We start from the raw sequence: 13,593 nt of genomic DNA on the forward strand, positions 1-13,593 counted from the left end.
AGCAGAGTGTGTGCGCATTGTGCACCCGCCTCTAGGCGCATATTACTAACGTGCCCTTTAAATAGAAAAAATACTGCGCCATTGACTTTAGACCAGGTTTTAGTTGGTTTCAGTTGATTCAAAAAAGCAGTGCACCAACAATGCGCCTGAACATACCTCGTTTTTAGACCAGCAAGGCAAACAGATGGGCACAAGTGCATTTGCTATTTAAACTAAATGGCGCTGGACATGAAAATGATAGCAAACTAGCTTAAAAGACTTGCGTCATGCCCAGTGGCCCAGTGTTTGCATCTTGTTGCCATTTCCAATATTGGGTTGTTCCATCTGTTCCATTTTTTTTTTTCAACTGTGAAACAACGGCCCAGGCCAGTGTTGCCACCTTGTGGACAAACTAATTAGTGCAAAAAAAAATCAACGCACACGCTCAACCTGCATGTACAAACTGTGCTTATCAGGGTACATGTACTGTACACGACTTAATGCACAATGTCATCTGCATACTGTACGCATACCCTAGCATATGTGTGAAAAACAATGTATACTAGCCTTTTAAAGTACACTCCATTTGATAGCATGTGCAAACATGTGTATATATATATATATATATATATATATATATATATTTTGGAATGTGAAACAACCTTGTGGACAAACCAATTATTACAAAAAACTATAAATTAATTAATAAAAAAGTATGTGCTTACTTTGCTAATGATAAAATTTACAGCACGCTCAGTCAAATACCTTAGCATAAGCATAAAAACCGAAGCGGACTCTGTCTCATAAGGGATCTTGGAGACGTAGTAAGTGGTTATTTTTAATGAAAGAGGAAAGTCTGTATAATAAAACAATCTGAGCTATGAATTAGAACTATGAATCAATCTGGCTTCAAGCCTTATATGAACTACAAAAGAAGTCATACACACTACTACAAGAAAGAAATGTAATTCTTCAAGGTTATGTAGTCCGTCGTGACTGAGATCAGTTTACAGGCACACGTCTTCCTAGAAACAACCATCTGTGGTGTTTCTGAGGAATGATGGCACTTGTAACGCACAACATACTCTTCACAGCAGCCATGAAATTGACTCAGAATTTGGCTGTGCTCTTTCACCATCCAAGTATGAGTTTAGGACACATTTCTGTCCATTTAGAAGGAAAAGTCTCAAGGTGGTTAAGGTGGTTTTGTGAATCTTAAAATGGAAGCTCTGAGGTTTAAGTTGATGTATGAGAGGAGTGATTTTGCGTGAAAGTTTAGAAAACTGATTTAGTCAGCGTTTCAGGTTAGGGTTAATTATGTGGTTTCTGCATGATTTATCCCCACTTAAAGCATGTAATGATTTATTTTATTTATTTATTTTTTTACATGCAAGTCGAAGCTTCTTTAGACATGAAGTATTGAACTTAAGTGCGTAACTTAAAGGAGAAGTCCACTTCTAAAAATGTATAATGTACTCACCCACTTGTCATCCAAGATGTTCATGTCTTTCTTTTTTCAGGTGTAAAGAAATTATGTTTTTTGAGAAAAACATTTCAGCATTTTTCTCCATATAATGGACTGATATGGTGCCCCGATTTTGAACTTCCAAAATGCAATTTAAATGTGGCTTCAAACGATCCCAAATGCGGTTGAACGATCCCAGCCGAAAAAGAAGGGTCTTATCTAGTGAAACAATCGGTTATTTTCATAAAAAAAAAAAAAATACTATTTAAATATTTTTTTATCTCAAACGCTCATCTTGTCTTTCTCTCCCTGAACTCTGTGTATTCTGGTTCAAGACAGTTAGTGTATGTCGAAAAACTCCAATCATATTTTCTCCCTCAACTTCAAAAATCATTTCAAAATCACCCTACCTCGCTGCAGAAGTACCGACACAGTCTTTGCAAAGTGAACATGTAAAGAAGATCAAACACCTTTAACAAAAAAGGTAAAACAGTGATATAGGATGATTTCGAAGTTGAGGGAGAACATGAGATGGGAGTTTTTACAACCCTAATTGTCATGAACATAACAGAGTCCAGGCAGAGTAAGACAAGACGAGCGTTTGGCATTAAAAAGTATATAAACTCTATTATTTTTATGAAAATAACCAGTCGTTACGCTAGATTAGACCCTTCTTCCTTGACTGGGATCGTTTACAACCGCATTTGGGATCGTTTGAAGCCGCATTTAAACTACATTTTGGAAGTTCAAAATCTGGGCACCATATCAGTCCGTTATATGGAGAAAAATCCTGAATGTTTTCCTCAAAAAACATAATTTCTTTATGACCGAAGAAAGAAAGACATGAATGGATGACAAGGGGGTGAGTACATTACATGTGAATCTTTGTTTTGGAAGTGGACTTCTCCTTTAACCCACATCCCGAACTTTTGAACTGTTCATAATGACATTTGTTATTGGATCACATCAATATAATTTTTACTGTGTGAAGAACAGTACTCTGTTACTTGGGTAAATATCGTATACAACCGCAAATGAAATAGCTGCAGGGTCTAAAACTAAAACACTAAACCCCCCAAAACTGAACTCTATTATTGCTGTTATTTTTAAGAAAGCTGGCACACAGTTCTTGATTTGTACTCGTGTTATTGGTCATGAGCATCTGGTTGGGTCCAGGGTTTCCCCCCCTCTCAGCTGTTTGGATTGGCACAGACGGCCGGACTCTGGGCACAGAGCGGCATTGCAAGAACCCCATGTTTGAGCCGGGGGTGGTGGTGAAGGGGGTCGGAAGGGAGGGGGGCCCAACTTCTTGACATTATAAATGGCGCTCTGTTTGAGGTCAAGTGGAGGCCCCGTTTTGGGACTCTCTGGACACAAACAGGGTGGATACCCAGCCAGACTACTGTGTATGTGTGTGTGTGTGGGTATGGATATATATGTACGTGTGGTGTCTGAAAGAGGGACTGTGCCAAGCATATCAGTCTGTTTAAGAGCACCTTTAAAAGCGTAGCATGCAGGTGCTATAGATTGGAGATCAGATCTCCCACCCAGACCTGTGAGATCAATGTATAGGCCTCTTTATGTACATATTCCAGCCCAGAGGCTATGCTCCACTGCTATTTTAATTAACCTAGAGGTGATGTTGAGAACATGCAGTTTCAGCGTCAGCCTACATGGGCTGTTTTCTCTCCCATTCTGTTTATTTAACAGTGAATAAATAGTGCTAGTACTGCTGATATGATTCACTTTTTTGTTGCACTCATTTCGGCCAGTTAAAGGGTTAGTTCACGCAAATGTTGAAATTATTTGCTGAATTCGGAATCGCATACTAGCATACAACTATTCCTGCCACAGAAATATGTGGTAAGTGTAGTATAGGGTACAAAGGAGCTAAAGGCCCATCCTTAGAAAAAAATGTGCTTTTCACTGCACCCAAAGTGTATGATTGCAAAAAAAAATATATACGTTCGTATTGAACATTTATGGAGCAACAGATTTTGTGTGAAAATAAATCATGCAATTGTGTAAAAATCTTATAAATGTATGAGGTGGCACATGACACATGGGGTTAAAGGCACACAGTATTGGTGCAAATACTTTTTTTATTAAAATAATATATAAGTTAATACTTGTTCAAAACAATCACTTTAGCAAAGTTTCTACTATTTTCTGCTTATTTTGATAAATAAAAGAACTAATTTTTGTTCAATAAATATACTGTCATTAAAATATGTTAATATAAAACATATTTTAAAATACAGAAACAAAATAGTTTTAAAGTGTAAAGATTCTGAAATTATTGAAGGAGATCCCATAGTAATTTAATATAGATTTGCAGTAGTAACAACAAATGATGTCGTATTATATGATATGATTAATAGTTTTAAATATGATGGTTTCATTCTAAACATCAGATGGACACCCAACATAATATATGATATTTACCATCTGAATCTAATGTCATGTCAACAAATGTAAAAGTCAGCCTTCTATTAATTATTATGTTAATTATTGTGTCTTGTAGCCCCAACAGCAATGGTGCTTTTTATCCCAAATACCATACTTTTACATATTCTTTCATTATTTAAAAATTGCTGTTTTAATTATCTTGAACAAAACTGAAAATCATTAAGAAGACCTTTGTCTCACGATATATTCATGAATTTTAGCAATTCTCATTTGCTACTTAAATCTACAACATTTTAAAAAACATCAAATATTAGATCAAGTAAGCACAGAATCGACAGAATCGCTGCTCCCCGCATTCACAAATTTGCATGTGTATCTTGAAAGCCTTTTTTTTGGAAAGTGCTACGCCATGTTTTTCTGCCATCTAGTGTTTTAGAGGAAAATAATATCAAAGGCACCTTTTACACCGGGGCGCCTTTAGCCCCATTGTACCCTACTAGTATGCGGTTATGAATTTAGCATCTATCATTATTTAATTATCAAACCCACATGTATTTACTTGAAATACTGCACGTGAAATACAAAAATAAGTGTGCTTAATTACTGAATGTACTTTTTTTAAGAAACAAAAAAAAAAAACGGCATGTAACAATTTTAATGAAGGAAAAGGCACTTAAGTACACTTTTACAAAGCACCCTTTATAATTTTAAATCAAAAGCTTTATTTTAAAGTACATTTTAAAACAATGTTTAATAATCTTTTGTCAGTCTTTAAAGAAGCACACTTATTTTGAATTGATTAACATACTAAATTACATGTACTTGAGTTTTAACAGTAGCGTGTTGATATTACATTTAAAGTTAATACATTGTATAATGCACTAAATTGCAAATTCATCATTACAAATCTGTATTTACAAATATATTTACATATATGACTTACAAATTTCAATAGAAATGACATAAAAGTGTTTTAGTTTAACATAAAAGCTTCTCAGTACATTCAGCAGTTCATTTAACCAAACATTCCTATAAAGATGTGCTTAAGTCCTGCTCTAAAATTAATCTAATTGCATTTAATTTAAATGTGAACTAAAATACAATTTAATTTCATTGCAATTAACATGCAAATAAGTGTCAGAAAACATTACATTTAGTTCACACTCTTTTTAAAAGTGTGCTAATATTCTCTTTAGAAGGGTTCCAAAGTACAGTTTTTGTTTTTTTGTTTTTTGTTTTTTATGAAGCAACAACAAAAGTAGATCATACGGCTTGTGCATTACATTCCAAGTCTTCTGAAGCCATATGAAAGCTTTTTGAGGAAAAAAGCAATACAACTTTAATCAATACGTCTTTTAATTTAGTTCAGATAAGGCAAGACATCTTGTGTTGTTGTCTTGTTCAAGTGTAATACGTTGATTTTACAAGACATGCAAGACAATGACCTCTGACCTTATTTGACCTTGACCTTATTCAATTAATATGACTTGTTCAGTTATTCTAAACTAGTCTGTAATTCAAAATTCTTCCAGCCCATGTGTCGAGAATTTGTTAGTTTTGGCCAGTAAGTTTCCTTTTGGTACCTAGTACTAATTGTGATACCTCTGTGATTTCTTAGAAATTTTTTGACCCTCGTTTGACCCCATTATGGTAAAGAGCACTCTCCAAGTTCAGCTATATTTTTTTCTGTTCCACAAAAGAAAGTTATTTCTGGGTTATCTGTAATCTCACCCTTTAATAGCTGATGTGTTATTTGTCATTGACTGGTGATGATGGGTAAACCCCGGTGAAGGTTCACACAGTATGTTCTTTCAGCTGTTATGTTGTGTTTTCCAGCTACAAGTCGAGTGAGGAGTACGTGTATGTCCGCGGCCGTGGGAGGGGCCGATATGTATGTGAAGAGTGTGGGATACGCTGTAAGAAACCCAGCATGCTGCGCAAACACATACGATTACACACGGACGCTCGGCCCTACGTCTGCCAGCACTGCAACTTCGCCTTTAAAACCAAAGGTACTGTATGCTGCACAGCTGAGGAATGAACTTCAGTGGCTTTTAGTCCATGTTTGCCCGTATTACATTTCATTAATATGACTAAAATGCATGTATTAATTGGATAAAAAGTTAGTATTTTAAAGAGAACATTTTTAGTAGATTTGCACATTTAGAACTTATAGTTTTACTTACAGTAAAATGAACAAAATTCAGATGACATCCTCTCCTGCAAATATTTTGTTGAATAAAATGTACTGTAGAATACCACCTGTATGTGCCCTGTATTTCTGTTTTAGTCAGAAATGTTGTAAACACACGAAATACAGGGATTTAAATCAGATGTTATAATATCATGTGTTCTATGACATCAGAAGTTGTTTATACATTATGCACATTGTTAACTAAGTCTACACCTGTACTCTCACAGGGATGCAGCTGATATAAATAAGTTTTATATTTTCTTTTGTGTTCCCATGTTGAAACTGCTTTCCTCAGGGAATCTAACTAAACATATGAAGTCAAAGGCTCATGGGAAGAGATGTCCAGAGGGAACTGCTCCAGGACCAGTCCAGTGTGAGCTTGAAACTGATGAGGGAGGTGAGAAAAAAAAAAAAAAACAAAACTTTTGATGGGAGAAAGGCTTCAAAATGTATTTTATATATATATATATATATATATATATATATATATGTAATTTATATATACACTGTAAAAAAAAAAAAGTATGGTAAAAAAAACTGGCAGCTGTGGTTCTGACAAAGAATTTTTTTTAAATCGCAATCATTTTTTACAGTGAAAAAAATAAAAAACTATACATTTTGTAATTTATATTATGTAATAAATATTATGTAATATAGTTATGCTCACCAAAGCTACATTTATTTGATCAAAAATACAGTAAAAACAGTAATATTGTGAAATATTATTACAATTTAAAGTGTTTTCTATTTAAATATTATTTCAAATGTCACATGAGCCTTCAGAAAACATTCAAATATGCTAATTTGATGCAAATATATTGATGCAAATATGAATAAAAATGATACATTTTTACAGATTCTATAATTAATAAAGTAAAAAATGGAATTTGTTTGCAACATTATAAATGTTTTTATTGTCACTTTTGATGAAACTGATGCATTTTTTTCAGAAAAAAAAATTACATTTTAATATTAAGGGAAAAAAAAAAAAAAAAAAAAACTTTGTTCACACTTTATTGTTATATTGTTATATTATAAGGTCCAGTTCTTACTATTAACTACTGTAACTATTGACTATTACTTTTGCCTCCATAAACTCCTAATTACTACTAATTAATAGTAATGTTAATTAGTTTAACTTAAGTTGTTAAGTTTGGTTATTAGGATTAGTAATGTCATAAACATGCATAATATGTGCTTTATAAGTACTAATAAACAGCCAATATGCTAGTAATATTCACGCTAATAAGCAAATAGTTAATAGTGAGAACTGGTCCCTATACTAGTGTTACCTTCACTTCTTTTTGTAGTACTGCTAGTTGAAAGCATTAAAACATTGACAGTTCCTCTGAATAAACAGTGATCAAATTATATGATACACAGAATAATCAATTCAATTAATCACAAATAATTATATATATGTGACCCTGGGCCACTGTAGCACGGGTATATTTGTAGCAATAGCCAACAATACATAGTATGGGTCAAAATTATTGATTTTTCTTTTATGACAAAAATCATTAGGAGAGTAAGTAAAGATCATGTTCCATGAAGATATCTTGTAATTTTCCTACCGTAAATATAACAAAACCTAATTTTGGATTAGTAATATGCATTGCTAAGAACTTCATTTTGGACAAATATTGTCCTATCCTAACAAACAGCAAAGCTTACTTATTCAGCTTTCAGATGATGCATAAATCTCAATTAAAAAATTACCCTTACGAATGGTTTTGTGGTCCAGGGTCACATATTAGTATGTATGAATACAATAGATGATTGTGGCATGTGGTTTAAATATGGTCAAAGGATATAATATTAATTTATTTATTTTTGATTAATTAATTGTGTCAAATGAGTACTGATAGAGTGACTGTCATGTGCCGTAGGTGACAGTGATAAGCATTTCCTCGAGACTGAACTGGTGGAGGAGCATCAGTTCTCAGATGCAGAGGAGACAGATGTGGACGAACCTGATGATAATGATGAAGGTGATGAGCAAGCTTCGTGCTCCTCCTCGTCGTCCAAGACCCCGTCTCTGTCCAGAGACGCACCTGGCTCCTGTGACGTCTCAGGCCTGTCAAACCCAGGCTGGGAACAGCATCCCAAAGCGCCTGTCAGCATGAGCCCCCGAAAACCGAGCCACTATGGAGAAGCTTCTTCTCCCAAGACCACCAAGTCTATCGTAACCCTTCCACACCTTGAACCCGCTGCAGGGAAGTGTTCGTCCCCCATCCGCAGCCTGTCTCCTGGCCTACAAATGTCCCCTGCTTTACCGCAGTCTCCTGGACGGGACATGTCCCCTCTGCGCTGTCCCTCGCCGAGACTCAGTCTCTCTCCGTCGTCCTGTCTGTCCTCTTTGTCTCCTTCAAACCGCCCAGCCTCGTCATTCCCAGAGAAACGTGTGTCCCCCATTAGAGCCCTGTCCCCCATACAGCCTTCGTCTCCTAGTTGTCCTCTTGCATTGACCGTTGGGGCCAGTGTGACTATTCAGTACCAAGCTGATAAACGCAGAGATTCAACAAAAGCCTCACCCAACAGACTAAACCTCAAGACCAAACCGGTGAGTGTCTTTATGTGTCTCTGTCTTACTGAATGGCAAGATTTTTCTCCTTTTTTCTGGTGTATTTATGGTTCTTGTGCCAAGTAAACATGATGAAATACTGCTAAAACACCAGCACTTATAAATGATGTCATTTATTTAAAGTGCATTTTTATATTGGCCTAATCTGAAATTGTAGTTTCCAGTTTAAACCTGTTGTGTTCAGTTTGTCTAAAAGCAAATAACACTGCCCATAGAAAAAAACAAAAAAAACAAAAACAAAAAAAAAACAGTTTTGTTGAAATAGTATTTTTGCATGACAGCGGAGTGCTGATGTGCAAAACACATACTGGCTAGAAATAAAGCTTGTGGGTTTGATTATTTTTATCATTTTTATCGTATTTCTACTTTTATATTATAGAATAATATAAATTATTTTTAAATATATTTTATTGACCTACATTAAGTAATATTACTTTATGAAAATATATTGATATATTGTCTTTATAATAAATTATCTTTTTACTTTATATTAATGTTTTGTCTTTGGGAAAAAAAAAAAAATATATATATATATTAACTCAAAATTAAAAGCCAAAAGCTACATTCAAAAAATGTACTCATATATATATGAGTACACCCTGTCTAAAATGTATTACTCCAAAAACATATTATAAAACTTATTCTTTACTTAGAAGACATGTTACAGTTCTTTGGAGATAAAATGTTCCAACAAACCTACTTGATCAATTACCAAAGAAGAATGTCAAAATTATTCAGCAAAATAAGATTTTCTTATCAAAGTTGTGTAACAACATAAAATGTTGTGTTGCAAAAATGTGCACACCCTCCTGAAAGTTATAAAATAAAACTAACAAACAAACAAAAAAGTGTAGGTTTAAGGCTATTTTCCTGACAGTTAAAAGTGTTTTATAGCCTACTGAATCATACTCAGACTTGCTGCCAACAATGAAACCACTTGGGAAAGAACTTCCAGGTGACTTATTTCTTAGCATAAAAGAGGACAGTGGTACAAGAGGAATACCAACTTATTGTTTTAAGTGTGAAAATATAACAGAAGTAGCACCGACATTCAAAAATAATGGACTTGTGAAAAGTCTCCTGAAATAATCAAGTCTTTACTTTAAGTTTTCTTTTAGTGATGAATGAATTTTTACTAGAAAAAGAGCGGGAGAAATACCATGCAAGTGTCTCAGAGCTGGCAAAAGCTATGAAAAGAGTGACACTTTATCTCACAGAGCACGACACAGCCTGCAGAAGTGACATGCATGATTATTGTCACCACTAGAATTACCTACTGTAGCCTGTAGTAAAATGTTGTGGTGTTGCTAGAGGAGGAGTACAGTGAGAAGTACGTGGTTCCCACAGTGACATTTAGTGGTAGTAAAGCTCTTATAGTGGGATGTATGAGTGCTGAAGGTGTGAGGGAGTTGTGCTTTATCAGTGCTGTCATGAGTTCACATACCACTGTGTGATGTAATACAAAAACTGAAACGGAAGATGCTACCCTCTTCTCGTTGCCTGCATTTTTTCAGCATGACAATGAAGATATTCATCCTCTCAAGTTGAAAATCCTTTAGTGGACATGTATTTCACTTAATCTTAACACTCTGGAGCAGCTGTGGGGGATTCTGTAGAGATGAGCTGAGCAAAACTCCCCATTAAAGACCAGGATATTTAATGAGGTCGTCCTCCAGGAGTTAAACAGGACAGATGTGACAATTTGTCATGAACTTGTAGATTAAGTGCCACGAAGGGAGCAGTATACTTAAAGGCCTGGAGGACATACTGAGTACTAGGATATTATACCTTTGCTAAATTAAATCTGGATGTACTCAATTCTGCAATCCTTCATTTAAACAAAATTGGCTAATTGACTTATTTTACAGGAAATATTGGCATATAGTTTGTTGTTTTTATTAAGTATGTGTTTAATTAATACATTTTAATTTTGCCATCTTTCCATAAAGTGATATACATCTTTTATAAAGTGAAATACATCTTTTATATTTATTCAGAGGGGGTGTACTCATTTATACTGTGCACTATATTAAAAAAAAAAGAAAAAACACCACAGAATTATGGGGATAAACAGAAAAGATAAAATCAGCATTTATATATATATATAGATTCTTAGACTGAACCTTGTAACCCCTTACCATCTCTTTTAACAGCCATTCACCCATGTTTCAGTAGTGAGTAAATTGTGGGTTTCTAGTCTTGATTAGCTAAATATATAGATGCTTCTTTCTTTGTCTGTGTTTAAGTCCACTTATAGAAAAGCGTTTTTATTAGCGCACAAAACGTAATTACTCTGAAAACAAGACAGACAAATATATCCAAGATAAACATCCAAAACAAATATCCTGATTCCAAAAGCACACCATGTGTTATTTTAGTGTCACACCTTTATTAGAAATAGAAGCCAGGCCACCGGTCTTTACATACAATTAAAGCCAAAACCTTAGATACTAACCCATGAACTGACAGTTGAACTTAAATACATACACGTCTGTTTACCATCTGCTATCCGAAATACACATCTGGGATGAACCAGGACTATCTTTAGCTATAGCCGCAAAACAAGACTCGCCACACAGTTTAGAAATAATGTCCTTTGCCTAGAATAAAGATGACTGCACTAGTGGTCACAATATGCTAAAAACCACTTGGTGATTTCTCTAAAATATGTCTTTCTGGCTCCTTCCAAGGAGAAAACACACAGTCCTCAGAGAAGGACCAGCATGACACAGTCTTGGCCTCCAGCACACGGGCGTCTCTCCAGGAACACGCAGCCGAGGGAAGGCCAGCGCGTGTTAAGTCACCTGCCCCTGCACTCGCAGCCCCAGGTGATGATTCCCAACCTCAGCCTCACCATTCCCATCGGCGGGATCCAGATGGTGCAGCCGCGCTCCAATATGCTGCTCCGAAGCGCATCTCTCAACCACAGCGTGGCACAGATGACGGTCACCGTGCTGACGAAGGAGAAAGGGGCCGGCGGGAGTCCTGCGGGTGAAGTTCCTCATCGGAAAAATCAGCTGATAGTGTTCACCGAGCCTGCGGTGGAGATGAGCTCTAAGAGCGACGCTTCCTCCGATGAAGACAAGGAGCAGATCCGGGGAGTGGTTCAAGCAGAGCTCGTGTCAAAAAAGAGGGAGGTTCCCAGTGTTCCCATGACCACCTGGAAGAGTATCTCTCAAAGAAATAACAGAAGGCATTCTCGAAGTCCCAAGAAAGCTCAACCGGTAGACGGATCAAGAACATCCATGGATGCTAAGTGTTAAAGGACGAGTTTAGCTAAAAATGAAAATGTCATCATTTATGCACACGTGTGGCATTACAAATCTACATGTTAGGCACAGTTCTCCTTCTGCACAACAGCTTTTGACCATCGTGGTCAGAAATGCAGCCAAAATGAACAAAAATGCCCCCAAATTCAAGATAAGGAGGTAAAAACTGCCCCTGCACAATTAAACCAAATATGTGAGCCTGGACCACAAAACCAGTCATAAGGGTCAGTTTTTTGTCAGGTGATGTACCTTTCCATTGATGTATTTGACATCTGAGGGTGCAATAAAAGCAAAATATTGAGAAAATCACCGTTAAAGTTGTCCAAATGAAGTTCTCAGCAATGCATTTTACTAATCAAAAATTACGTTTTGATATATTAACTGTAGAAAATTTACAAAATATCTTTATGGAACATGATCTTTACTTAATATCCTAATGATTTTTTGAGATAAAAGAAAAATCTATGATTTTTACCTTTAAAATGTATTTTTGGCTATTGCTGCAAATATACCCATGCTACTTAAGACTCAAGGTTTTGTGGCCCAGGGTCACATATATTATGACTGCATTGTGAAAATAAATGAAAAAGTTCATATGTAGTTTATGTAGCATTGAGCATCATAACCAGTCACACATTTCTATTGAGATCATGAATGCAGTGCCAATCAGAGGTGTTTAGATTAGTCACTGCTAAAAAAGCCAGTTTTGTTCAGTGTTTGCATTCACTGAGAAGTTTGCTCTCTTGCCAAGTGTCTGATCATAGACAACAAAGTGCAGATGCAGTACAGAGAATCTTGATTTTCTAATGCGTAAACAGCAATGAACTAATTCATAAATGATTCGTTTTTGTCTGTGTAGCCAGAGTATGACATGCCGTTTCTCCATAAAAGACATAAAAGACAAAACACAAACATTTAATAAGGTAACTAGAAAAATGGTTATTATAAAGTTAAATTCTTTTGTAAATCATTTGAAAAGTTTTGACCCTATTGTCCAATACTGTAAGACATTTCATCACACTGTATTTAAAGATACTTCAGTGAGATTTGAGAGCTACATTGGAAGGGCAGATTTAACTGAATAAGACTTAAAGGAGAAATCAAGTTTTGACATGTAAGTAGTATGTTTCAGAACCTAAAACCTCTTTGTGAGTCCAAAAACAGCTTTTATTGAAACCAAGCTGCCAAAACAACTCCGTCTAGGTTTTTATGACGTAACTGACATGAAAACATTAGCACAGTTCAAAGCATACTTCTACTTCTTTGATTCTTTGAAATAATAAAATAGGATTATACTTTTTGCAGGCTTTGCAAACAGACTTTTACAGAAAGATATGGACTGAACTGTAATGCCACAACATGTAAGCGTGTTAATCTCGCATTGAGTTGAGATGTTCTTTGTTGCAAAGTCAGCAATTGCTGTTTATGTGCTAACAAATCAAGCCTAGGGTGAGCATATATCATCTTTGTCCCAGACATGTTCTGGCTGAGATTTCTAAATTGCCAAAAATGTGTAGGTTTTGGCTTTGTTTTTGTATTGACATGTTTTCAGTCTCAGAAAAATAGGTACAAAAACTGTGACTGACGCAGTACCCCATGTAGGTAGTAATATGTGACCCTGGACCACAAAACCAGTCTTAAGTATATTTGTAGCAGTAGCCAAAAATACAATATATAGGTCAAAATTATCAAT

The 13,593-nt window shown here is 35.5% G+C and overlaps 1 protein-coding gene across 2 annotated transcripts in view; it reads left to right on the forward strand.

Annotated features, from left to right (window-relative positions):
- The window catches only part of hivep3a (HIVEP zinc finger 3a), a 44,707-nt gene extending 32,074 nt beyond the window's left edge, over positions 1–12,633 (forward strand). For both annotated transcript variants that reach the window (XM_051136783.1, XM_051136784.1), the window contains 4 exons: positions 5,690–5,865; positions 6,343–6,444; positions 7,937–8,610; positions 11,322–12,633. In XM_051136783.1, the coding sequence (XP_050992740.1) occupies positions 5,690–5,865; positions 6,343–6,444; positions 7,937–8,610; positions 11,322–11,894 (1,525 nt within the window). In that variant the 3' untranslated portion in view covers positions 11,895–12,633. The remainder of the gene's footprint in view (positions 1–5,689; positions 5,866–6,342; positions 6,445–7,936; positions 8,611–11,321) is intronic.
- The last annotated feature ends 960 nt before the right edge of the window (positions 12,634–13,593 follow it).

Source organism: Labeo rohita, chromosome 19, assembly GCF_022985175.1.
Source record: "Labeo rohita strain BAU-BD-2019 chromosome 19, IGBB_LRoh.1.0, whole genome shotgun sequence".
In the NCBI taxonomy this organism is placed as follows: domain Eukaryota; kingdom Metazoa; phylum Chordata; class Actinopteri; order Cypriniformes; family Cyprinidae; genus Labeo; species Labeo rohita.